At 46.5% G+C, this 25,766-nt stretch overlaps 1 protein-coding gene across 1 annotated transcript; it reads left to right on the top strand.

Moving 5' to 3' along the window:
• The first annotated feature begins 755 nt into the window (after positions 1-755).
• On the top strand, positions 756-23,627 carry LOC139372826 (cullin-4A-like). Its single transcript, XM_071112645.1, has 19 exons — positions 756-1,359; positions 1,956-2,071; positions 3,458-3,562; positions 6,004-6,072; positions 6,176-6,249; positions 6,522-6,684; positions 7,265-7,354; positions 7,472-7,554; positions 7,716-7,783; positions 8,808-8,926; positions 9,263-9,455; positions 10,357-10,572; positions 12,790-12,875; positions 18,805-18,912; positions 19,261-19,374; positions 19,595-19,700; positions 20,979-21,151; positions 21,844-21,996; positions 22,860-23,627. Exons 1-19 carry the CDS (start codon positions 1,218-1,220, stop codon positions 22,953-22,955), a joined length of 2,274 nt encoding a protein of 757 aa, XP_070968746.1. The 5' UTR covers positions 756-1,217; the 3' UTR covers positions 22,956-23,627.
• Positions 23,628-25,766: the final 2,139 nt, after the last annotated feature.

Genomic DNA, 25,766 nt, shown 5'->3' with positions numbered 1-25,766 from the left:
TCCCATTGGTTACTGCATGAACTTCCCCGGTCGAGCATCCCATTAATACCTGCATGAACACCCCCCCACCCCTCGAGCATCCCATTGGTTACTGCATGGAGGTCTCCGCCCCCCACCCCTCGAGCATCCCGTTGGTTACTGCATGAACTTCCCCCCCTCAAGCACGCCATCTTCATGTTTGCATGACACTTTTGATATTCTAGATTTCCTCTGATTGTCTATGCGATTAAACATTGACCAATAGAAGTATAGAGAGGGGTTCATAAAGATGCAGGAATGCCCCGAATTGCGGGCTGCAATTACACCTTTCTCGTCTGTCCAAGAAAATGAAACAGTTTAAACATGTTTAAAATTAGAAACTAAATTTAGAATACATTTTAATCTAGGTAACTTTTAGAACAGGGTAAACTTGATAAAATCACGATGCACAAATACTGCACCAATTTATATTATACCAATGTATACACCAATTTATTCCATGATCATATTCCACGATGAGTCTACATCATTTGAATAAGAGTTTTATGTGTTATTGCTTGTACCTAAAATCCTTTTACATCATGCAAAATCGACAAAAGTCGATGAATTTCACTGAAGTAATTGAATAGGAAATGTAATTGGGACCCTTTAAAGATGAACTCTTGTAAAAAGCTAAAAAAAGTCCAAATAATGTTGAAGTTTCAAACATCACACCGGTAGAATGTGAATCTCCCAAGATGCACTTGTCAAGGGGGGTGTAGGAAGCCATTTTGTTATGTTTGCTATGTGGCTAGCGCCACATCTCCAGCGGTAGCATAATGATGGATAATTTGAGATTGAATATAGCTTTTAATTTGTTTCACACATGGAAGTCTGAAATATATAACATTTAATATTTGCCTCATTTTAATAAGGGCCAGGGAGGGACGCAGTGGATATACTAAATTGTTTGTTTCGCTAACTAAACTAGGCTGGCTAACGCGTTAGCTTACTTCAACGAAATCTATTTTTCAGTTGTTCGGTTCATCCAAAAGTTTCCCTGAGTTTTATGGCTTTGGTCTAGGTATCTACTTTTGTTCAAGTGAGGGATCGGACTAAGTGGTGCATCGTAAATGAATTAAGAAACAGGGTCAGAGTTGTATAATCCAACTTTAGGCTCGTTTGAGAGGACGAGTAGAAGTGCCGCTAACGTTAGCTAACAACTCTTCACAACAACGGCCCTCTGCATTAATCTAATAATGGCAGAAGACATACGACAGGACAAGAAAGCCAACTTCTCTGCTCTGACGGAGCACAACAACAACGGAGTGACAAAGATTTCTGGCCTGGCCTCCAACAAAACTGGCGCCTCCAAGAAATTAGTCATTAAAAATTTCAAAGGTAACGCGTGCTGAATAGCTAGTTAACGTTAGCTAGCTTGCTACACGTTATTTAGCCGTTTTTCCTGAGTATCAACTATCTGTTAGTAATTCGCTAACTAGTTAACTCTACTTATGTAACGTGTAACTCCCCATAATTGGCAGCGTAGCTAAAGTTCATATTTGAAAGTTGTCCATGATGGCCAGCTGGGTAGCCTAGGAAGTTTTTAGACCAAGTTAGCTTGTGACATATTTGAAGCAATTGATAGCCATGGCATGTAAACAACAGAATATCCCGTTGCAACCTGACCCTGGAAATATTGCTCAACTCTGGTTACGTCATCTAGCTAACTTTACCAAGCTAATGACATTCTGGCAGAATAAATAAATGTTTTTTTGCATTCTATTACAATTTTGACATTTGTTGACTCTGTCCCTGCCAGATGTTTACATATGGTTGAACATGCAAACAATAGTGAACTGTTTACAAACAATATTCTCCTTGTTTACAAATTAACTTTAAATTTCTCATTTAAATGAGGTACCCAGCTAGAGGCTGGGTCTGTCTAACCATTTTGCTGTGCCTTGGTGTGGCGTGACTCTGTTGTGTGTTCCCAGACAGGCCAAAGCTAGCGGACAACTACACTGAGGACACCTGGCTGAAGCTGAGGGATGCAGTAGGAGCCATCCAGAACAGCACCTCCATCAAGTACAACCTAGAGGAACTCTACCAGGTCAGGCCTAAAGCATCAAACACACAGTTGCACTTTCAGGACATGAAACACGTAGTTTGTGGAGAGCTACAGCCCTTATTGACCTTTCTAAAACATGGGCCTAGTTCATGTGTTCAACGGGCCTTGATGACATGCCTATATCCAAGTCCCAGTGTTTCCATGTGAATAATATGTACCGATATGGGCACTTTTATTGTCTTCATCTGTATGACACCATTACTCCAGCTGTCTTGTCATGTGACCTGCTGGTTGCCCTTTACTCTCTGTATTTGTGTACCATTACTCCAGCTGTCTTATCATGTGACCTGCTGTTCGCCCTTTACTCTCTGTATCTGTGTACCATTACTCCAGCTGTCTTATCATGTGACCTGCTGTTCGCCCTTTACTGTCTGTATCTGTGTACCATTACTCCAGCTGTCTTATCATGTGACCTGCTGGTTGTCCTTTACTGTCTGTATCTGTGTACCATTACTCCAGCTGTCTTATCATGTGACCTGCTGGTTGTCCTTTACTGTCTGTATCTGTGTACCATTACTCCAGCTGTCTTGTCATGTGACCTGCTGGTTGCCCTTTACTGTCTATCTGTGTACCATTACTCCAGCTGTCTTGTCATGTGACCTGCTGGTTGCCCTAGCCAGTCTGGGTTGGTGGTGCCAACTGACACCCTATTCCCTATGTGGTGTACTATTTAGGGTATAGGGTGCCATTTGGGACGCTACCCGATTCCAACGGGCAGCAGAGATCGGTCTTAAGACACTATGCCTCTCTAGTCTCAAATTATTGGAGAGGAGAGCTGCTCTATGCCAGCCAGCAGGTTCTGTAGCTCACATCAGCAGTCAGTATACCCAACCACTGTGCTGACCTGTCACCAGCCTGTTGACATGGCTAACCCTATCACTGTGACCATTCACCGGTGACTTGGCTAACCCTATCACTCTGACCAGTCACCAGCCTGTTGACTTGGCTAACCCTATCACTCTGACCAGTCTCTGACAGCCTCTGACAGGCTGGTGAATGGTCAGAGTGATAGGGCCTGTTGACTTGGCTAACCCTATCACTCTGACCATTCACCAGCCTGTTGACATGGCTAACCCTATCACTCTGACCATTCACCAGCCTGTTGACTTGGCTAACCCTATCACTCTGACCATTCACCAGCCTGTTGACATGGCTAACCCTATCACTCTGACCATTCACCAGCCTGTTGACATGGCTAACCCTATCACTCTGACCATTCACCAGCCTGTTGACATGGCTAACCCTATCACTCTGACCATTCACCAGCCTGTTGACTTGGCTAATCCTGTCTTGTAACTTTTCCAAGGAGGGATAACTTACAGAATTGAGGAATACTTAGTATGTTCACCTCTGTCTCCTCTGTTTCAGGCGGTGGAGAACCTGTGTTCCTATAAAGTCTCCCCCACACTGTACAAGCAGCTCCGTCAGGTCTGTGAGGACCATGTCCAGGCCCAGATACATCAGTTCAGAGAATATCCTTTACACTGTGTGTGTCTTTGCGTGTGAAAGTGTGCTCCTATGTGTTTGCCAGTGCGTAATGTGTGTGGATGTTTATTAAAGCCTGTTTGACAGGTTTTCAAGTCGATTTGATGAGAACATCTGTCATTTATGATGCTGCATGACAGTGGCTCCTCTGAGGAGATAAGCTCGTTTTATAACAATGTTAAAAAATGTATTAATTTGATTTGTGTTGCTGCACCTTGTGTTTCTTGGCTATTTACATTGTTTTGTTCACAAGCTACGTTGTTTTTCAATGTTTTGACTTTGCTTCAACTACCAGTGAAGACGTCCGCTACTAGTCAGACTAGTCTACTGTGTTATAAACTGGCTGGTTCCATCCCTGAATGCTGATTGGCTGACAGCCGTGGTATATCAGACCGTATACCTCAAAACATTTTTTTACTGCTCTAATTACGTTGGTAACCAGTTTATAATAGCAATAAGGCACCTCGGGGGGTTTGGGGTATATGGCCAATATACCACGGCTAAGGGCTGTATCCAGGCACTCTGCGCTGCGTTCTGCTTAAGAACAGCCCTTAGCCGGGGTATATTGGCCATATACCACACCTCCTCAGTCCTTATTGCATAAATACCTCACAGGCACACTGTCACGGACCACTCCAGTGGCTGGAATACCATCATTGCCACAATAACCTTGGCCTGGGTCTCCCTGATAACACCAGCTGATCTGGTTAGTTGTGACTGGGGGGTTTAAAGGAACCTGGCAGCCTCCTGTTATAAGAGCTGTATGTCTTCTCAGTGGGCCGCTGTGTAGTAGTGTCTCTGTACCAGCTGTGTAGTGGTGTCTCTGTACCAGCTGTGTAGTGGTGTCTCTGTACCAGCTGTGTAGTAGTTGTCTCTGTACCAGCTGTGTAGTAGTTGTCTCTGTACCAGCTGTGTCTTTTCTCATCAGGCCGCTGTGTAGTAGTGTCTCTGTACCAGCTGTGTGTCTTCTCATCAGGCCGCTGTGTAGTAGTGTCTCTGTACCAGCTGTGTGTCTTCTCATCAGGCCGCTGTGTAGTAGGGTCTCTGTACCAGCTGTGTGTCTTCTCAGCGGGTCGCTGTGTAGTAGGGTCTCTGTACTAGCTGTGTGTCTTCTCAGCGGGCCGCTGTGTAGTAGTGTCTCTGTACCAGCTGTGTAGTGGTGTCTCTGTACCAGTTGTGTAGTGGTGTCTCTGTACCAGCTGTGTAGTGGTGTCTCTGTACCAGCTGTGTAGTAGTGTCTTTGTACCAGCTGTGTGTCTTCTCAGCGGGCCGCTGTGTAGTAGTGTCTCTGTACCAGCTGTGTGTCTTCTCATCAGGCCGCTGTGTAGTAGTGTCTCTACCAGCTGTGTGTCTTCTCAGCTGGCCCGCTGTGTAGTAGAGTCTCTGTACCAGCTGTGTGTCTTCTCATCAGGCCGCTGTGTAGTAGGGTCTCTGTACCAGCTGTGTTCTCAGCGGGTCGCTGTGTAGTAGTGTCTCTGTACTAGCTGTGTGTCTTCTCAGCGGGCCGCTGTGTAGTAGTGTCTCTGTACCAGCTGTGTAGTAGTGTCTCTGTACCAACTGTGTAGTAGTGTCTCTGTACCAGCTGTGTAGTAGTGTCTCTGTACCAGCTGTGTGTCTTCTCATCGGGCCGCTGTGTAGTAGGGTCTCTGTACCTGCTGTGTGTCTTCTCAGCGGGCCGCTGTGTAGTAGTGTCTCTGTACCAGCTGTGTAGTAGTGTCTCTGTACCAGCTGTGTAGTAGTGTCTCTGTACCAGCTGTGTCTTCTCAGCGGACCGCTGTGTAGTAGTGTCTCTGTACCAGCTGTGTAGTAGTGTCTCTGTACCAGCTGTGTAGTAGTGTCTCTGTACCAGCTGTGTCTTCTCAGCGGACCGCTGTGTAGTAGTGTCTCTGTACCAGCTGTGTAGTAGTGTCTCTGTACCAGCTGTGTAGTAGTGTCTCTGTACCAGCTGTGTCTTCTCAGCGGACCGCTGTGTAGTAGTGTCTCTGTACCAGCTGTGTAGTAGTGTCTCTGTACCAGCTGTGTAGTAGTGTGTCTCTACCAGCTGTGTAGTAGTGTGTCTCTACCAGCTGTGTAGTAGTGTGTCTGTACCAGCTGTGTAGTAGTGTGTCTGTACCAGCTGTATGTCTTCTTTGTATGTTTACTGGCCCCACTCTCCTAACCGTTAGGCTACCTGCCACCCAGGGGGCACCTTGGACCTCTTCAGCCAGCTAGCTGCACACAGCGACACGCTGCTTGGACTGATGGCAAATAAAAAAAAAACAATGAACATCCCTGTAATGGGGATCTCTATAAACTACACAGTTTGTAGTCATCAGAAGGTTGTCATTAACCACAACCTGGTGCGAGTCGAGGCCCCGTCCAAAGAGAGAGTGTTTGACTGTTGTGTTTTGATTGAATTGAGGCCCGGTCCTTAACCGTAGCGCCTCACAGAGTCCCTGGACAGCCTGTCTTTCCTGAAGAGGATGAACCGATGTTGGCAGGACCACTGCAGACAGACGGTCAGTCAGACAGCCTTTATCATGAGACATTTATTCTGGCTGAAATGTATGTTGTATAATGAGTCTAACGTAAGTGTGTCATGTGTAACCTGGGTTACTGCAGATCATGATCCGGAGTATCTTTCTGTTCCTGGATCGTACCTACGTGCTCCAGAACTCCCTGCTCCCCTCCATCTGGTAAGAGCCCCGTCCAGTAGCTATTAGGACCAACACAAACATTCATCCGTTCTCTGTGGCAAACGGTCTTTTCCTGTTCTGAGATGGTGATCGTTTCTTTCTGTCCTCTGACAGAGACTGTGTCAGAAATGGAACCCTATTCACTACTTAGTGCACTACCTTTGACTAGGTCCTCATTGGGCTAAAAGAGTTCCCCATGTAGGAAGTAGGGTGTCATTTGGGATGCCGCCCGTTACTGTTCACCGTCCACCGTGACTGTGTGTGTTCCACAGGGATACCGGGCTGGAACTCTTCCGGAACCACATCGTGAGCGACGGGGCTGTCCAGAAGCGCACGGTCGACGGGATCCTGGAACAGATCGAACGCGAACGCAACGGAGAGACGGTGGACCGCAGCCTTCTCCGCAGCCTACTGGGCATGCTCTCAGACCTGCAGGTGATTGGTCAATGCTTCATAAGTTTTGTCTTTACCATTTGGCCAATGAACCAATCAAGTCAAGGCAGTCATTTGCTAGTCATACGAGTGCATTTTCTTAGCAGTGTAGAACTATTGTTCCATAGGCAGATGGTATGTAGATTCTCTGATCTCCTGGTGTCATCTATTGTCTCTCTCCTCAGGTCTCTGGAGATTCTCTGATCTCCTGATGTCATCTATTGTCTCTCTCCTCAGGTCTCTGTAGATTCTCTGATCTGGTATCATCTATTGTCTCTCTCCTCAGGTCTCTGTAGATTCTCTGATCTGGTGTCATCTATTGTCTCTCTCCTCAGGTCTCTGTAGATTCTCTGATCTGGTGTCATCTATTGTCTCTCTCCTCAGGTCTCTGTAGATTCTCTGATCTGGTGTCATCTATTGTCTCTCTCCTCAGGTCTCTGTAGATTCTCTGATCTGGTGTCATCTATTGTCTCTCTCCTCAGGTCTCTGTAGATTCTCTGATCTCCTGGTGTCATCTAATGTCTCTCTCCTCAGGTCTCTGTAGATTCTCTGATCTGGTATCATCTATTGTCTCTCTCCTCAGGTGTACAAAGAGTCGTTTGAGGAGCGTTTTTTGATGGAGACTGACAGACTGTACGCTGCAGAGGGACAGAGGCTGATGCAGGAACGAGACGTGAGTGACAGCCGTCAATCAAATGCTTTAATTCAATATTATGACCACGCCCCTATATAGCTAGCATACCTGGCTTTCTCCTAGTGATGGTCATAAGTGACGTGTGTGTGTGTCCAGGTGCCGGAGTACCTGCATCATGTGGCTCGTCGGTTGGAAGAAGAGAACGATCGTGTCATCAGCTACCTCGACCAGAGCACTCAGTAAGACCCGCCTCTTCCTCCACACACCTTAGACTGACAGGCCTGTGCTCCAATCAGAGTACACTAGATCATCTCACAGATTTGAACCACTTTACTTTCTCTTTCACCCCCTCCTCCATCTGTCTTGATCATCTCTCTCTCTCTCTGTTTGTATTCAACAGGAAGCCACTTATCTCTAATGTAGAGAAGCAGCTGCTTGGAGAACACATGACGGCCATCTTACAGAAAGGTATCTATCAGCAGTATGTGATACTGACCCCCTCCTCCAGGTCTCAGTATTCTGTTAGATGGTAACCGGGAGATACTGACCCTCCTCCAGGTCTCAGTATTCTGTTAGACGGTAACCAGGTGATACTGACCCCCTCCTCCAGGTCTCAGTATTCTGTTAGATGGTAACCAGGTGATACTGACCCTCCCCTCCAGGTCTCAGTATTCTGTTAGATGGTAACCAGGTGATATTGACCCTCTCCTCCAGGTCTCAGTATTCTGTTAGACGGTAACCAGGTGATATTGACCCTCTCCTCCAGGTCTCAGTATTCTGTTAGATGGTAACCAGGTGATACTGACCCCCTCCTCCAGGTCTCAGTATTCTGTTAGACGGTAACCAGGTGATATTGACCCCCTCCTCCAGGTCTCAGTATTCTCTTAGACGGTAACCAGGTGATACTGACCCCCTCCTCCAGGCCTCAGTATTCTGTTAGATGGTAACCAGGTGATATTGACCCTCTCCTCCAGGTCTCAGTATTCTGTTAGATGGTAACCAGGTGATATTGACCCTCTCCTCCAGGTCTCAGTATTCTGTTAGATGGTAACCAGGTGATATTGACCCTCTCCTCCAGGTCTCAGTATTCTGTTAGATGGTAACCAGGTGATATTGACCCTCTCCTCCAGGTCTCAGTATTATGTTAGATGGTAACCAGGTGATACTGACCCTCCTCCAGGTCTCAGTATTCTGTTAGACGGTAACCGGGTGATACTGACCCCCTCCTCCAGGTCTCAGTATTCTGTTAGACGGTAACCAGGTGATACTGACCCCCTCCTCCAGGTCTCAGTATTCTGTTAGATGGTAACCAGGTGATACTGACCCTCTCCTCCAGGTCTCAGTATTCTGTTAGACGGTAACCAGGTGATATTGACCCCCTCCTCCAGGTCTCAGTATTCTGTTAGACGGTAACCAGGTGATATTGACCCCCTCCTCCAGGTCTCAGTATTCTGTTAGACGGTAACCAGGTGATATTGACCCTCTCCTCCAGGTCTCAGTATTCTGTTAGACGGTAACCGGGTGATGGAGCTGGCTCTGCTCTACCAGCTCTTCAGTAAGGTGAAGGGAGGACTCCCCACTCTGCTGCAACACTGGAGAGACTACATCAAGGTACGCTCTCTCGCTCTCTGGCTCTCTCTCTCGCTCTCTGGCTCTCGCTCTCTGGCTCTCGCTCTCTGGCTCTGCCTCTCTCTGGCTCTGCCTCTCTCTGGCTCTGCCTCTCTCTGGCTCTGCCTCTCTCTGGCTCTGCCTCTCTCTGGCTCTGCCTCTCTCTGGCTCTGCCTCTCTCTGGCTCTGCCTCTCTCTGGCTCTGCCTCTCTCTCGCTCTGCCTCTCTCTCGCTCTGCCTCTCTCTCGCTCTGCCTCTCTCTCGCTCTGCCTCTCTATTTTTCTTCTCTCACTCAGAAACTTCTATTGATTCCAGTCTCACTGAGATGTCTCCTAACAGAGTTTTGGTGGTGAGATTGTGGGCACCCCAGAGAAGGATAAGGACATGGTTCAAGACCTGTTGGACTTTAAGGATAAGATGGACAACGTGGCCCAGGGCTGTTTCAACAGAAACGAGAGCTTCATCAACGCTATGAAGGAGGCCTTTGAAGCTTTCATCAACAACAGACCCAACAAACCTGCTGAACTCATCGGTGAGGACAAGACCGCTGTGTGTGTGTGTGCAAAGAGTCAGGGCAGGAGATATTTAAAGGCACCTGGAATCTTAAAACGATGCGCCATTGCTTAAAATACCAGTCAGAGGTTCCACGGCAGTTATGAGTTTCCTAACTAATCTAACTATAACTAACTAATCTAACTATAACTAACTATAACTAACTAATATAACTAATATAACCATAACTAACTAATATAACTATAACTAACTAATCTAACTATAACTAACTAATCTAACTATGACTAACTAATCTAACTATGACTAACTAATCTAACTATAACTAACTAATATAACTATAACTAACTAATATAACTAATATAACCATAACTGACTAATATAACTATAACTAACTAATATAACTATAACTAACTAATATAACTAATATAACCAACTAATATAACTAATATAACCATAACTAACTAATATAACTAATATAACCATAACTAACTAATATAACTCTAACTCGGGGCGGCAGGGTAGCCTAGTGGTTAGAGCGTTGGACTAGTAACCGGAAGGTTGCGAGTTCAAACCCCCGAGCTGACAAGGTACAAATCTGTCGTTCTGCCCCTGAACAGGCAGTTAACCCACTGTTCCCAGGCCGTCATTGAAAATAAGAATTTGTTCTTAACTGACTTGCCTGGTTAAATAAAGGTAAAATAAAAATAAATAAAAAAAACTAACTAATATAACTATAACTAACTAATATAACTAATATAACCAACTAATATAACTAATATAACCATAACTAACTAATATAACCATAACTAATATAACTATAACTAACTAATATAACTATAACTAACTAATATAACTAATATAACTAATATGAGTGTTTCCTGGTTGTTTTATCTAACTGGCGGTGTCCTATCTCTGCACAGCGAAGTACGTGGACTGTAAATTGAGGGCGGGCAACAAGGAAGCTACCGAGGAGGAGATGGAGAGAATTCTAGACAAGATCATGATCATCTTCCGCTTCATCCACGGGAAGGATGTGTTCGAGGCCTTTTATAAGAAGGACCTGGCCAAACGGCTGCTGGTGGGGAAGAGTGCCTCCGTGGACGCTGAGAAGTCCATGCTGTCCAAACTCAAACACGGTAAGCTGTCCAAACACGGTAAGCTGTCCAAACACGGTAAGCTGTCCAAACTCAAACACGGTATGATGACAGGAGATACAATGCAGTGATCTCCAAAATCACAACTTTGTCACCATCACATGTTATGGTATCTGTGTTGTAGCGGGCTTCGTCTGTGGGTAGGGACTTTTTGGTCTAGCAGTTTTATTACCAGACAAAATGAATGAACATGCTTTGTAATGTTTCAGAAACAAACGTATTACTAGTAAGAAGTGATGTGGTATAGGGCTAATCATTTTTAACTAACTTTTTTTTAAAAACCAAAACATCACAGATGAGACATGTTCAGCTGCCCCTTTAAGGGCGGGCGGTTACCGTGGCAACGGTGGTACTCCAGCCGCTGGAGGAGTGGTCAGTGACGGTGTGCCTGTGAGGTATTAGAGTAGATGGTCTGACTGGTAGCTGACGTTTTCATTGGCAGTTGAAGCAGAGTCAAACATTGAAACTCAAAACACAGCTTGTTAACAAAACATTGTAAATAGCCAAGAAACACAAGGTCTCACTTCAGTGGACGTTCCAGTAAATTAGACTGACTTCTACGCCTGTGCATCTTGAGCACTTTCAAATCCCAGTGTTCACAGCTCCCCAGCCAGGCATTGTTGCAGCGCCTCACAGGATATATTTGAGAGGATACCTAGTTCTTGGTGATTATCTACCATCTATGATACAAAATGAAGAAAACAGTTACTACAGCAATTATTTAGTTGTAAATGTTTTCCTGCTTGACTTCCTCACGACATGTTTATTTGTCAATGTGAGTGAAACGCTCTGTTGCCCTGACCACCCACCAACATGGCTGGTGATATAGTCCTCTCTACCCACCAACATGGCTGGTGTAATAGACCTCTCTACCCACCAACATGGCTGGTGTAATAGACCTCTCTACCCACCAACATGGCTGGTGAAATAGTCCTCTCTACCCACCAACATGGCTGGTGTAATAGTCCTCTCTACCCACCAACATGGCTGGTGTAATAGACCTCTCTACCCACCAACATGGCTGGTGAAATAGTCCTCTCTACCCACCAACATGGCTGGTGTAATAGTCCTCTCTACCCACCAACATGGCTGGTGTAATAGTCCTCTCTACCCACCAACATGGCTGGTGTAATAGACCTCTCTACCCACCAACATGGCTGGTGAAATAGTCCTCTCTACCCACCAACATGGCTGGTGAAATAGACCTCTCTACCCACCAACATGGCTGGTGAAATAGACCTCTCTACCCACCAACATGGCTGGTGTAATAGACCTCTCTACCCACCAACATGGCTGGTGAAATAGACCTCTCTACCCACCAACATGGCTGGTGATATAGTCCTCTACCCACCAACATGGCTGGTGATATAGACCTCTCTACCCACCAACATGGCTGGTGATATAGTCCTCTCTACCCACCAACATGGCTGGTGAAATAGTCCTCTCTACCCACCAACATGGCTGGTGTAATAGTCCTCTCTACCCACCAACATGGCTGGTGAAATAGACCTCTCTACCCACCAACATGGCTGGTGTAATAGTCCTCTCTACCCACCAACATGGCTGGTGATATAGTCCTCTCTACCCACCAACATGGCTGGTGTAATAGTCCTCTCTACCCACCAACATGGCTGGTGATATAGTCCTCTCTACCCACCAATGTCAAAATCTACCCGCATTTGGCGAGTGTTATTTTAGGCCCTGTGTTCGTGGGATATTGTCAAATGTCCTCCGGCAGATGCTGATTGTTGCCTCAGCAGTGAAGTTGGCCCATCGGTGGTTTGTCACTACCTCTGGTGTGTGACTGTAGAAACACCACCACAGTTACCAGGTCATGCAATGTGTTTAAGCAGTAAGGCCCGTAGGAGGTGTGGTATATGGCCAATACACCAAGGCTAAGGGCTGTTCTTAATCACGACGCAACACGGAGTGCCTGCATACAGCCCTTAGCCGTGGTATATTGGCCATATACCCCAAACCCCCGAGGTTCCTTAATGCTATTATAAACTGGTAACAAACGTAATTAGAGCAGTAAAAAATGCATGTTTTATCATACCCGTGTTATATGATCTGATATACCCTGTCTGTCAGCCAATCAGCATTCAGCGCTCGAACCACCCAGCTTATAATACTCTATAAAAACTTGTTAACAGAGAGTGGGTGTGATGGTTTGTGACTTCCTGCTTCCTGTCCCTGCAGAGTGTGGAGCGGCCTTCACCAGTAAGCTGGAGGGGATGTTTAAGGACATGGAGCTCTCCAAAGACGTTATGATCCAGTTCAAGCAGGTGAACACAGACTCCTCGACGTCACTGAAGTACTTATTGTAATATACCACCACTTACTGTAGTATACATTTATCACCAGTGAATCATCTGACTTGAGGCCATGTTGTCGTCACCCCTCTGTAACACTCGTCCCTCCTCCGTGACGCTCGTCCCTCCTCCGTGACGCTCGTCCCTCAACCAATCTGTCTTGTGGAACTCGTATTTGAATATTTAGTGTCTGTTATTTTTCAAAAACATAACAGAAGGAAAGGAAACGGGTCGCCGTCTCCTGGACAAGTTGTGTGTCAGGACGTTGGTCACTAGTGCCGTGACTTTCAGCTGTGTAGCTGTTGTCGCTAGCTAGCTTACTGGCATGGCTACAGGTGAAGTCGAGAAGTTTACATACACGGAGGTTGGTTAACTATAGTTGGTTAACACATTTCTTGTTAACCAACTATAGCTTTGGCAAGTTGGTTAGGACATCTACTTTGTGCATCACACAAGTTATTTTTCTAACAATTGTTTACAGACAGATTATTTAACTTGTAATTCAATGTATCACAATTCCAGTGGTTCAGAAGTTTACATACACTAAGTTGACTGCCTTTAAACAGCTTGGAAAATTCCAGAAAATGATGTCATGGCTTTAGAAGCTTCTGATAGGCTAATTGACATCCTTTGAGTCAATTGTAGGGGTACCTGTGGATGTATTTCAAGGTCTACCTTCAAACTCAGTGCCTCTTTGCTTGACGACATGAGAAAATCAAAAGAAATCAGCCAAGACCTCGGGGGAAAAAAAATTGTAGACCTCCACAAGTCTGGTTTATCCTTGGGAGCAATTTCCAAACACCTGAAGGTACCACGTTCATCTGTACAAACAATAGTAAGCAAGTATTAACACCATGGGACCACGCAGCCGTCATACCGCTCAGGAAGGAGATGCATTCTGTCTCCTAGAGATGAACGCACTTTTGTGTGAAAAGTGCAACTCAATCCCACAACAACAGCAAAAGACCTTGTGAAAATGCTGGAGGAAACAGGTACAAAAGTATCTATATCCACAGTAAAACAAGTCCTATATCGACAACCTGAAAGGCCGCTCAGCAAGGAAGAAGCCACTGCTCCAAAACCGCCATAAAAAAGCCAGACTACGGTTTGCAACTGCACATGGGGACAAAGATTGTACTTTTTGGAAAAATGTCCTCTGTTCTTATGAAACACAAATCGAACTGTTTGGCCACAATGACCATCGTTATGTTTGGAGGAAAAATAGGGATGCTTGCAAGCCGAAGAACACCATCCTAACTGTAAAGCACAGGGGTGGCAGCATCATGTTGTGGGGGTGTTTTGCTGCAGGAGGGACTGGTTCGCTTCACAAAATAGATGGCATCACGAGGGAGGAAAATGATGTGGATATATTGAAGTAACATCAAGACATCAGTCAGGAAGTTAAAGCTTGGTCGCAAATGGGTCTTCCAAATGGACAATGACCCCAAGCATACTTCCAAAGTTGTGGCAAAATGGCTTAAGGACAACAAAGTCAAGGTATTGGAGTGGCCGTCACAAAGCCCTGATCTCAATCCTATAGAACATTTGTGGGCAGAACTGAAAAAGCATGTGCGAGCAAGGAGGCCTACAAACCTGACTCAGTTACACCAGCTCTGTCAGGAGGAATGGGCCAAAATTCACCCAACTTATTGTGGGAAGCTTGTGGAAGGCTACCCAAAACATTTGACCCAAGTTAAACAATTTAAAAGCAATGCTACCAAATACTAATTGAGTGTATGTAAACTTCTGACCCACTGGGAATGTGATGAAAGAAATAAAAGCTGAACTAAATCACTCTCTCTACTATTATTCTGACATTTCACATTCTTAAAATAAAGTGGTGATCCTAACTGACCTAAGACAGGGAATTTTTACTGGGATTAAATGTCAGGAATTGTGAAAAAACAAATTTAAATGTATTTGGCTATGGTGTCGTGTAAACTTCCGACTTCAAATCAAATGTATTTATATAGCCCTTCGTACATCAGCTGATATCTCAAAGTGCTGTACAGAAACCCAGCCTAAAACCCCAAACAGCAAGCAATGCAGGTGTAGAAGCACGGTGGCTAGGAAAAACTCCCTAGAAAGGCCAAAACCTAGGAAGAAACCTAGAGAGGAACCAGGCTATGTGGGGTGGCCAGTCCTCTTCTGGCTGTGCCGGGTGGAGATTATAACAAAACATGGTCAAGATGTTCAAATGTTCATAAATGACCAGCATGGTCGAATAATAATAAGGCAGAACAGTTGAAACTGGAGCAGCAGCACAGTCAGGTGGACTGGGGACAGCAAGGAGTCATCATGTCAGGTATTCCTGGGGCATGGTCCTAGGGCTCAGGTCCTCCGAGAGAGAGAAAGAGAGAATTAGAGAACGCACACTTAGATTCACACAGGACACCGAATAGGACAGGAGAAGTACTCCAGATATAACAAACTGACCCTAGCCCCCCGACACATAAACTACTGCAGCATAAATACTGGAGGCTGAGACAGGAGGGGTCAGGAGACACTGTGGCCCCATCCGAGGACACCCCCGGACAGGGCCAAACAGGAAGGATATAACCCCACCCACTTTGCCAAAGCACAGCCCCCACACCACTAGAGGGATATCTTCAACCACCAACTTACCATCCTGAGACAAGGCTGAGTATAGCCCACAAAGACCTCCGCCACGGCACAACCCAAGGGGGGGGGGGGGGGGAGCCAACCCAGACAGGATGACCACATCAGTGACTCAACCCACTCAGGTGACGCACCCCCTCCAGGGACGGCATGAGAGAGCCCCAGTAAGCCAGTGACTCAGCCCCCGTAATAGGGTTAGAGGCAGAGAATCCCCGTGGAAAGAGGGGAACCGGCCAGGCAGAGACAGCAAGGGCGGTTCGTTGCTCCAGAGCCTTTCCGTTCACCCTCCCACTCCTGGGCCAGACTACACTCAATCATATGACCCACTGAAGAGATGAGTCTTCAGTAGAGACTTAAAGGTTGAGACCGAGTTTGCGTCTCTGACATGGGTAGGCAGACAGTTCCATAAAAATGGAGCTCTATAGGAGAAAGCCCTGCCTCCAGCTGTTTGCTTAGAAATTCTAGGGACAATTAGGAGGCCTGCGTCTTGTGACCGTAGCGTACGTGTAGGTATGTACGGCAGGACCAAATCAGAGAGATAGGTAGGAGCAAGCCCATGTAATGCTTTGTAGGTTAGCAGTAAAACCTTGAAATCAGCCCTTGCTTTGACAGGAAGCCAGTGTAGAGAGGCTAGCACTGGAGTAATATGATCACATTTTTTGGTTCTAGTCAGGATTCTAGCAGCCGTATTTAGCACTAACTGAAGTTTATTTAGTGCTTTATCCGGGTAGCCGGAAAGTAGAGCATTGCAGTAGTCTAACCTAAAAGTGACAAAAGCATGGATTAATTTTTCTGCATAATTTTTGGACAGAAAGTTTCTGATTTTTGCAATGTTACGTAGATGGAAAAAAGCTGTCCTTGAAATGGTCTTGATATGTTCTTCAAAAGAGAGATCAGGGTCCAGAGTAACGCTGAGGTCCTTCACAGTTTTATTTGAGACGACTGTACAACCATTAAGATTAATTGTCAGATTCAACAGAAGATCTCTGTTTCTTGGGACCTGGAACAAGCATCTCTGTTTTGTCCGAGTTTAAAAGTAGAAAGTTTGCAGCCATCCACTTCCTTATGTCTGAAACACATTCTTCTAGCAAGGGCAGTTTTGGGGCTTCACCATGTTTCATTGAAATGTACAGCTGTGTGTCATCCGCATAGCAGTGAAAGTTAACATTATGTTTTCGAATAACATCCCCAAGAGGTAAAATTATATAGTGAAAACAATAGTGGTCCTAAAACGGAACCTTGAGGAACACCGAAATTTACAGTTGATTTGTCAGAGGACAAACCATTCACAGAGACAAACTGATATCTTTCCAACAGATAAGATCTAAACCAGGCCAGAACTTGTCCATGTAGACCAATTTGGGTTTCCAATCTCTCCAAAAGAATGTGGTGATCGATGGTATCAAAAGCAGCACTAAGGTCTAGGAGCACGAGGACAGATGCAGAGCCTCGGTCCGATGCCATTTAAAATGTCATTTACCACCTTCACAAGTGCCGTCTCAGTGCTATGATGGGGTCTAAAACCAGACTGAAGCATTTCGTATACATTGTTTGTCTTCAGAAAGGCAGTGAGTTGTTGCGCAACAGCCTTTTCTAAAATTTTTGAGAGGAATGGAAGATTCGATATAGGCCGATAGTTTTTTATATTTTCTGGGTCATGGTTTGGCTTTTTCAAGAGAGGCTTTATTACTGCCACTTTTAGTGAGTTTGGTACACATCCGGTGGATAGAGAGCCGTTTATTATGTTCAACATAGGAGGGCCAAGCACAGGAAGCAGCTCTTTCAGTAGTTTAGTTGGAATAGGGTCCAGTATGCAGCTTGAAGGTTTAGAGGCCATGATTATTTTAATCATTGTGTCAAGAGATATAGTACTAAAACACTTGAGCGTCTCTCTTGATCCTAGGTCCTGGCAGAGTTGTGCAGACTCAGGACAACTGAGCTTTGAAGGAATACGCAGATTTAAGGAGGAGTCCGAAATTTGCTTTCTAATAATCATCATCTTTTCCTCAAAGAAGTTCATGAATTCAACTGTGTGTGTGTGTCAGCTGTACAACTGAATGCATTCAACTGAAATGTGTCTTCTACATTTAACCCAACCCCTCTGAATCAGAGAGGGGGGGGGGGGGGGCTGCCTTAATCGACATCAACGTCAATCGTCATTTTGTTAGTTTAGATTAATTCGGACAGTTTTGTGGCAGAAGTGGGATTCAGCAGATGTCACCTTGGTAATATTTTCTCATGTTAGACAGCTTATTGTAGCTAAACTGCTTTGGAGCTATCCCATTTAGCTTATTGTAGCTAAACTGCTTTGTAGCTATCCCATTTAGCTTATTGTAGCTAAACTGCTTTGGAGCTATCCCATTTAGCTTATTGTAGCTAAACTGCTTTGGAGCTATCCCATTTAGCTTATTGTAGCTAAACTGCTTTGGAGCTATCCCATTTAGCTTATTGTAGCTAAACTGCTTTGGAGCTATCCCATTTAGCTTATTGTAGCTAAACTGCTTTGGAGCTATCCCATTTAGCTTATTGTAGCTAAACTGCTTTGGAGCTATCCCATTTAGCTTATTGTAGCTAAACTGCTTTGGAGCTATCCCATTTAGCTTATTGTAGCTAAACTGCTTTGGAGCTATCCCATTTAGCTTATTGTAGCTAAACTGGATTGGAGCTATCCCATTTAGCTTATTGTAGCTAAACTGCTTTGGAGCTATCCCATTTAGCTTATTGTAGCTAAACTGCTTTGGAGCTATCCCATTTAGCTTATTGTAGCTAAACTGCTTTGGAGCTATCCCATTTAGCTTATTGTAGCTAAACTGCTTTGGAGCTATCCCATTTAGCTTATTGTAGCTAAACTGCTTTGGAGCTATCTCATTAGCCTTTTGCGAGATAAGAGACAGATCTGTGCAGTCACAAACAACGCTCTATCGGATGTAAGAGAATGCGATGACAAAAGATAGCAATCAATCGTTGAAACGGGTTCATACCAATATGGGAAGATAAAGGCAACAAACACTGAGCAATATTACTACTGTAATATATCGATTTACCACAGAGAATCATTTATAACATCTCTACCAATTGGGGTAGTCCAATGATGTTTACATTTGTTCCCAGATGGATTCAAATGATTTCTTGAATTAAGGAATTCTCAATTTACACCATTTTCCAAGTAATAAAGGATTTGATTGTCTCACAACAGGACATTAATGTATTCTATTCCAGTATTGAACAAGGTTGTGTCCACCAGTACATGAATGTATTGAATCAGGTTGTCTGTCTCCCCCAGTACACCCAGAACCAGAGTGAGCCCAGCCAGCTGGAGCTGACGGTCAACATCCTCACCATGGGCTACTGGCCCTCCTACACTCCTATGGAGGTCCACCTGCCCCCTGAGGTATGTCTGTCTGTGTGTGGTTGGGTGGTGTGTATGCTAGGCTTTATGAAGCCTGAATAAAGTTTCTCTCACCCCCCTCCCTCCTCGCTCTTCCCCCTCCCTCCTCGCTCTTCCCCCTCCCTCCTCGCTCTTCCCCCCCCCTCCTCGCTCTTCCTCCTCGCTCTTCCCCTTCCCTCTTCCCCCTCGCTCCTCGCTCTTCCCCCTCGCTCTTCCCCCTCGCTCTTCCCCTTCCCTCTTCCCCCTCGCTCTTCCCCCTCGCCCCTCGCTCTTCCCCCTCGCCCCTCGCTCTTCCCCCTCGCCCCTCGCTCTTCCCCCTCGCCCCTCGCTCTTCCCCCTCGCTCTTCCCAGATGGTGAAGCTCCAGGAGGTATTCAAGCTGTTCTATCTGGGGAAACACAGTGGCAGGAAGCTCCAGTGGCAGCCCACCCTGGGCCACGCTGTTCTGAAGACTGAGTTTAAAGAGGTGAGCCTGAAAGGTTTCCCCAGAACAGTGCTTCTCCGGTCCTCAAATACCCGCAAAGTTAAATATGCTGGGATACAATAGAAATGGTAGGTGAGGACCAGAGCAACACTGTCCTAGAAGATGGGCGGCGTTCTTTGAAATGTCAAATTTCTAATGCGTCTTTTACCAAGGAGCTGCAGGTGTCTGTTCCAGACGTGTCTCTAACTGTGTCTGTCTACAGGGTAAGAAGGAGCTGCAGGTGTCTCTGTTCCAGACGTTGGTGCTATTGATGTTCAACGAGGGGGAGGAGTTCAGTGTGGAGGAGATCAAATCAGCCACTGGCATAGGTACAGCTTCTCCCTCTGTCTATCTGTCTTCATAAGTACAGCTTCTCCCTCTGTCTGACTGTCTTCATAAGTACAGCTTCTCCCTCTGTCTGACTGTCTTCATAGGTACAGCTTCTCCCTCTGTCTATCTGTCTTCATAAGTACAGCTTCTCCCTCTGTCTGACTGTCTTCATAGGTACAGCTTCTCCCTCTGTCTGTCTGACTGTCTTCATAGGTACAGCTTCTCCCTCTATCTGACTGTCTGTCTTCATAGGTACAAAAAGGTGTACATTAATTTTCTCTGGTCCTTTCCTTAGATTAATCTAACTACTCTCCTTATTTATCTCTAGTTTAGATTGATTCTGATCCCCTTCAGCCGATGCCAATGGCGGCAGCTAGTGTTACTGGGCTCCGACACAATGAAAAAGACATTACAGACTGATTTTTACAATGTACCAACATTTTAAACATTAACATGTAGTCTTGCTCTTCATTGTAACCAGAGGGCTAATATTAATTCTATGCATGCCAGTCTCTCTTGGCTGAGAGTCGAGGAAACACTGACTGCATCACTTCTTGTTTTTATAAAAACACATTGTGTTGGAAATTCCAAATTGTTTGCTTTGTCAACTTACACCAGAGATGCCACCAGGGGTATTTTCAGAGTCCCCAGGTCCAGAACAAATGAAAAGTACAGAATTTATACAGAGCCATGACTGCATGGAACTCTTCTGTCTTTTGGAGAGCAAGTGGACAGCAAACCCAACAAATTAATCAACGGCACCTCCCCATGTGACCTAGAGCAATACGCTCTTTTGTGGTTATGAAACATTTCTGGGCTCTTATTTCTGCTCATGAAACATGGAACCAACACTTGTTGCGTTTTATTCTTTGTTCAGTATTGGAAAAAAAAGTAGAGGACTTCGAGAGCGGCCCTGCGGTACACCACACTTTACATGTTTGGCATTAGAGAAGGTTCTATTAGATTGCCATATCATAGGTATTTCTCAACAACAGGTTAGGGTCAATAATATCAAAGGCTGCACTGAATTCTAACAGTACAGCTCCTGCAGTCTTATCCATTTCTTTTAAGCAGTCATCAGTGATTTCGTGTCGGTGCCGTCCGTCCATGTTGAGTGCCCTTCTAATCACCTCTATCTCTCTTCTACATTAATCTCATTGCGTATTTGGGGTAAATAACATTTTGGCTCATTCATGAAATGCACGTCATTTCTCCAATTGAACTTGATGTATATGGAAGTAGTGTAACCGTGATCTGTGTCCCCGTTCCGTCCCCAGAGGAGGGTGAGTTGAGGCGTACCCTGCAGTCTCTGGCCTGTGGGAAGGCGCGCGTCCTCAATAAGAGTCCCCGGGGGAAGGACATAGAAGACGGAGACCGCTTCAACTTCAACAACGACTTCAGACACAAACTGTTCCGCATCAAGATCAACCAGATTCAGATGAAGGAAACGGTAGGGTTAACACCTCTCTGTCTCTGTGAAGGAAACGGTAGGGTTAACACCTCTCTAGCTCTGTGAAGGAAATGGTAGGGTTAACACATGTCTCTGTGAAGGAAACGGTAGGGTTAACACCTGTCTCGCTCTCTGTGAAGGAAACGGTAGGGTTAACACCTCTCTGTCTCTGTGAAGGAAACGGTAGGGTTAACACCTCTCTAGCTCTGTGAAGGAAATGGTAGGGTTAACACATGTCTCTGTGAAGGAAACGGTAGGGTTAACACCTGTCTCGCTCTCTGAAGGAAACGGTAGGGTTAACACCTCTCTGTCTCTGTGAAGGAAACGGTACATTGTCAAGTCTGTGCCTGCCTGTTGAACAGAAAGGAGTGCTGACTCTAATCATTGTGTCTGTTATATCAGACTAATTCATCCATATAATGGTGCTTTCCACTGAGGGTTGACACTCCAGGTTCCCATCAGTTAAATCTTATTGCCTAAGTTTTGAGTTCCTCCCTTTCCCATCATTGGAGGAAGTGTGGCCATCATGCATTCACACAGTCAGAGTCATTTTATTCAGGAAGTGAAACGTTCACAGAAAATAAATGGTGAATTACAGTTGTGTTGGTGTGTGTGTCCAGGTAGGGGAGCAGGTGACCACCACAGACAGAGCGTGTGTTGATGTTTCTGTGTGTCTGTGTGTGTGTGTCCAGGTAGAGGAGCAGGTGAGCACCACAGAGCGTGTGTTTCAGGACAGACAGTACCAGATCGACGCGGCCGTTGTCCGCATCATGAAGATGAGGAAAACCCTGGGCCACAACCTGTTGGTGTCAGAACTATACAACCAGCTCAAGTTCCCCGTCAAGGTACTCTTTCATTTTCACTCTCTCTCTCTCATTGCTTTTGTTCTTTTTTCCTACCCTGAAATATAGTCACATCAAACAGTCATTCACATCAAGTAAACTGCACTGCACACCCTCAGCTCTAAGCTGCATACCCTTCAGTGTCATTCCTGTGTGTTCTCTCTCCTCTGTGTTCTCTCTCCTCTGTGTTCTCTCTCCTCTGTGTTCTCTCTCCTCTGTCATTCCTCTGTGTTCTCTCTCCTCTGTGTTCTCTCTCCTCTGTGTTCTCTCTCCTCTGTGTGTTCTCTCTCCTCTGTCATTCCTCTGTGTGTTCTCTCTCCTCTGTGTCTTCTCTCTCCTCTGTGTCTTCTCTCTCCTCTGTGTCTTCTCTCTCCTCTGTGTCTTCTCTCTCCTCTGTGTCTTCTCTCTCCTCTGTGTCTTCTCTCTCCTCTGTTTGTTCTCTTCTCTCTCCTCTGTGTGTTCTCTTCTCTCTCCTCTGTGTGTTCTCTTCTCTCTCCTCTGTGTGTTCTCTTCTCTCTCCTCTGTGTGTTCATTCCTCTCTCTGTGTGTTCATTCCTCTCATTCCTCTGTCATTCCTCTGTGTGTTCTCTTCTCTCTCCTCTGTGTTCTCTCTCTCTTCTGTGTGTTCTCTCTCTCTTCTGTGTGTTCTCTCTCCTCTGTCATTCCTCTGTGTGTTCTCTCTCCTGTGTGTGTTATCTCTCTGTCATTCCTCTCTGTGTTCTCTCTCCTGTGTGTGTTCTCTCTCTGTCATTCCTCTCTGTGTTCTCTCTCCTCTGTGTGTTCTCTCTCCTCTGTCATTCCTCTGTGTTCATTCCTCTGTGTGTTCTCTCTCCTCTGTCATTCCTCTGTGTGTTCTCTCTCCTCAGCCTGGAGACCTGAAGAAGCGGATTGAGTCGCTGATTGACAGAGACTACATGGAGAGAGACAAGGAGAGTCCCAACCAGTACCACTATGTGGCCTGAGGGGGGCACGACCTCCATCCTCCACCCCTCCGGTGCCCTGCCAGTGGGCTCAGCGAGTCAGCATCAGCTGGCCCTGATATAGCCCCATCTCTCCTTGAACTGCCCCACCCCCTCACCACCCCTCCCCCCCCTGCTTCTGAGGCCAGAGCCCAACCTGGTCCAACACCAGCCCAGCCAACACCACCCTCATTGGGGGACTCAGAGCAGGCTGGGTCCTGGGGCTGGAGGAGTCTGTCTGGTGGGTGGAAGGCCGGCCGGCACACATCATCCGCTGACGACGCTAACAACGAGAACAACGTAGCACTTTCTCAAATGTGTTGTTTTGGGTCGGGTGGGGGGGGGGGGGGGGGGGGGTCTGTCCACGTCTATCTGTCTCAGTCTCAGTTCCACTGTAGTTTAGCTCCTGTTGATTATTCAGGTTTTTTCTGTGAGGTAACATAACATGTACCGGCCTGGGGTAACACTGTGGCAGTGTTGTCAGACAGGGTACAGGAACATGTTGGGGGGGGTTCACATGGATACCGATTACAAGGAGTGACGAGGGGAGGGATGCTTTTGGGTCGGGGGACACTCTCCTGTATTTTGACCAACACTTTCCACGCTCTGAATTTTGTAGACCAGATTGTATTCTTTGTAAGAGAGAGAAAGGAAACATGAATAAATTGATATTTAATGAAGAGTTAATTCATGGTGTGAACATCAAATGGATTGAGGAGTTGTGTGTAACATAGTGGTGTGACTGAGTAGTTGGTTGACCTTGTGAGAAGAAATCCTCGACTGAATCTCAAGTGTTCTCTGTTAATCCTTTCAACTGTGTTCACCAACATGATGTTTCTGTGTGTCTATGGAGGGAGCTACAGGCTGACAGTGCATGGCTCTAGGCCAGGCTACAGGCTGACAGTGCATGGCTCTAGGCCAGGCTACAGGCTGACAGTGCACGGCTCTAGGCCAGGCTACAGGCTGACAGTGCACGGCTCTAGGCCAGGCTACAGGCTGACAGTGCATGGCTCTAGGCCAGGCTACAGGCTGACAGTACATGGCTCTAGGCCAGGCTACAGGCTGGCAGTGCATGGCTCTAGGCCAGGCTACAGGCTGGCAGTGCATGGCTCTAGGCCAGGCTACAGGCTGGCAGTGCATGGCTCTAGGCCAGGCTACAGGCTGGCAGTGCACGGCGCTAGGCCAGGCTACAGGCTGGCAGTGCACGGCGCTAGGCCAGGCTACAGGCTGGCAGTGCACGGCGCTAGGCCAGGCTACAGGCTGGCAGTGCACGGCTCTAGGCCAGGCTACAGGCTGACAGTGCATGGCTCTAGGCCAGGCTGACAGTGCATGGCTCTAGGCCAGGCTATAGGCTGACAGTGCACGGCTCTAGGCCAGGCTACAGGCTGACAGTGCACGGCTCTAGGCCAGGCTACAGGCTGACAGTGCACGGCTCTAGGCCAGGCTACAGGCTGACAGTGCATGGCTCTAGGCCAGGCTGACGGGGCATGGCTCTAGGCCAGGCTACAGGCTGACACTGCATGGCTCTAGGCCAGGCTACAGGCTGACAGTGCATGGCTCTAGGCCAGGCTACAGGCTGACAGTGCATGGCTCTAGGCCAGGCTACAGGCTGACAGTGCATGGCTCTAGGCCAGGCTGACAGGGCATGGCTCTAGGCCAGGCTGACAGGGCATGGCTCCAGGCCAGGCTGACAGGGCATGGGTCCAGGCCAGGCTGACAGGGCATGGCTCCAGGCCAGGCTGACAGGGCATGGCTCTAGGCCAGGCTACAGGATGACAGGGCATGCCTCTGAAGCTGAGTAATTCTGCCTGTGAAGTCATTCCTCAGAAACAAATTATCCTTACTGTAGTAGGAGGAGTGTGATTGACCTGTGATGTCAGAGGTTCTGGTCCCAGCTTATCTCCTTTTGGTGCGCTGTTGTGGCATCACCCCCCCCCCCCCCCCCCCCCCCCAACTCTCTTCATCCCTGGGTGTGTCTGAAGTGGCTTCCTCTTGTCTCCTCTCCATCTCAACTAAAACTAAGTCTGTTTACCAGCAGTTTGCTATTTGAATAATTAAATTATTTCACAAGTACAGAAAAGCTAAGTATTTTAAACTATTGCGGTTCTCATCTTCAGTGAGGCTGCCCCTCCACTCCTCCCAACAGAACAGGATGTATGTGGCTTAGTGATGAGTCAGAGGAGCTGCTGCTGCTTGTAAGTGTTGCGTTTAGAGTAGTCCTCTTATCACACCACCACCCCTACATTCTCAACAAACTTACTGGCCAGGACCCCTGAAGAAATCAACCTTACTGGCCAGGACCCCTGAAGAAATCAACCTTACTGGCCAGGACACCTAAAGAAATCAACCTTACTGGCCAGGACCCCTGAAGAAATCAACCTTACTGGCCAGGACCCCTGAAGAAATCAACCTTACTGGCCAGGACCCCTAAAGAAATCAACCTTACTGGCCAGGACCCCTGAAGAAATCAACCTTACTGGCCAGGACCCCTGAAGAAATCAACCTTACTGGCCAGGACCCCTAAAGAAATCAACCTTACTGGCCAGGACCCCTCAAGAAATCAACCTTACTGGCCAGGACCCCTGAAGAAATCAACCTTACTGGCCAGGACCCCTGAAGAAATCAACCTTACTGGCCAGGACCCCTGAAGAAATCAACTTTACTGGCCAGGACCCCTGAAGAAATCAACCTTACTGGCCAGGACCCCTGAAGAAATCAACCTTACTTGCCAGGACCCCTGAAGAAATCAACCTTACTGGCCAGGACCCCTGAAGAAATCAACCTTACTGGCCAGGACCCCTGAAGAAATCAACC

This window comes from Oncorhynchus clarkii, chromosome 18, assembly GCF_045791955.1.
Source record: "Oncorhynchus clarkii lewisi isolate Uvic-CL-2024 chromosome 18, UVic_Ocla_1.0, whole genome shotgun sequence".
NCBI classification, from domain to species: domain Eukaryota; kingdom Metazoa; phylum Chordata; class Actinopteri; order Salmoniformes; family Salmonidae; genus Oncorhynchus; species Oncorhynchus clarkii.
Note: the sequence above shows the minus strand (reverse complement) of the source record. Positions and strands in the feature narration are given on the sequence as shown.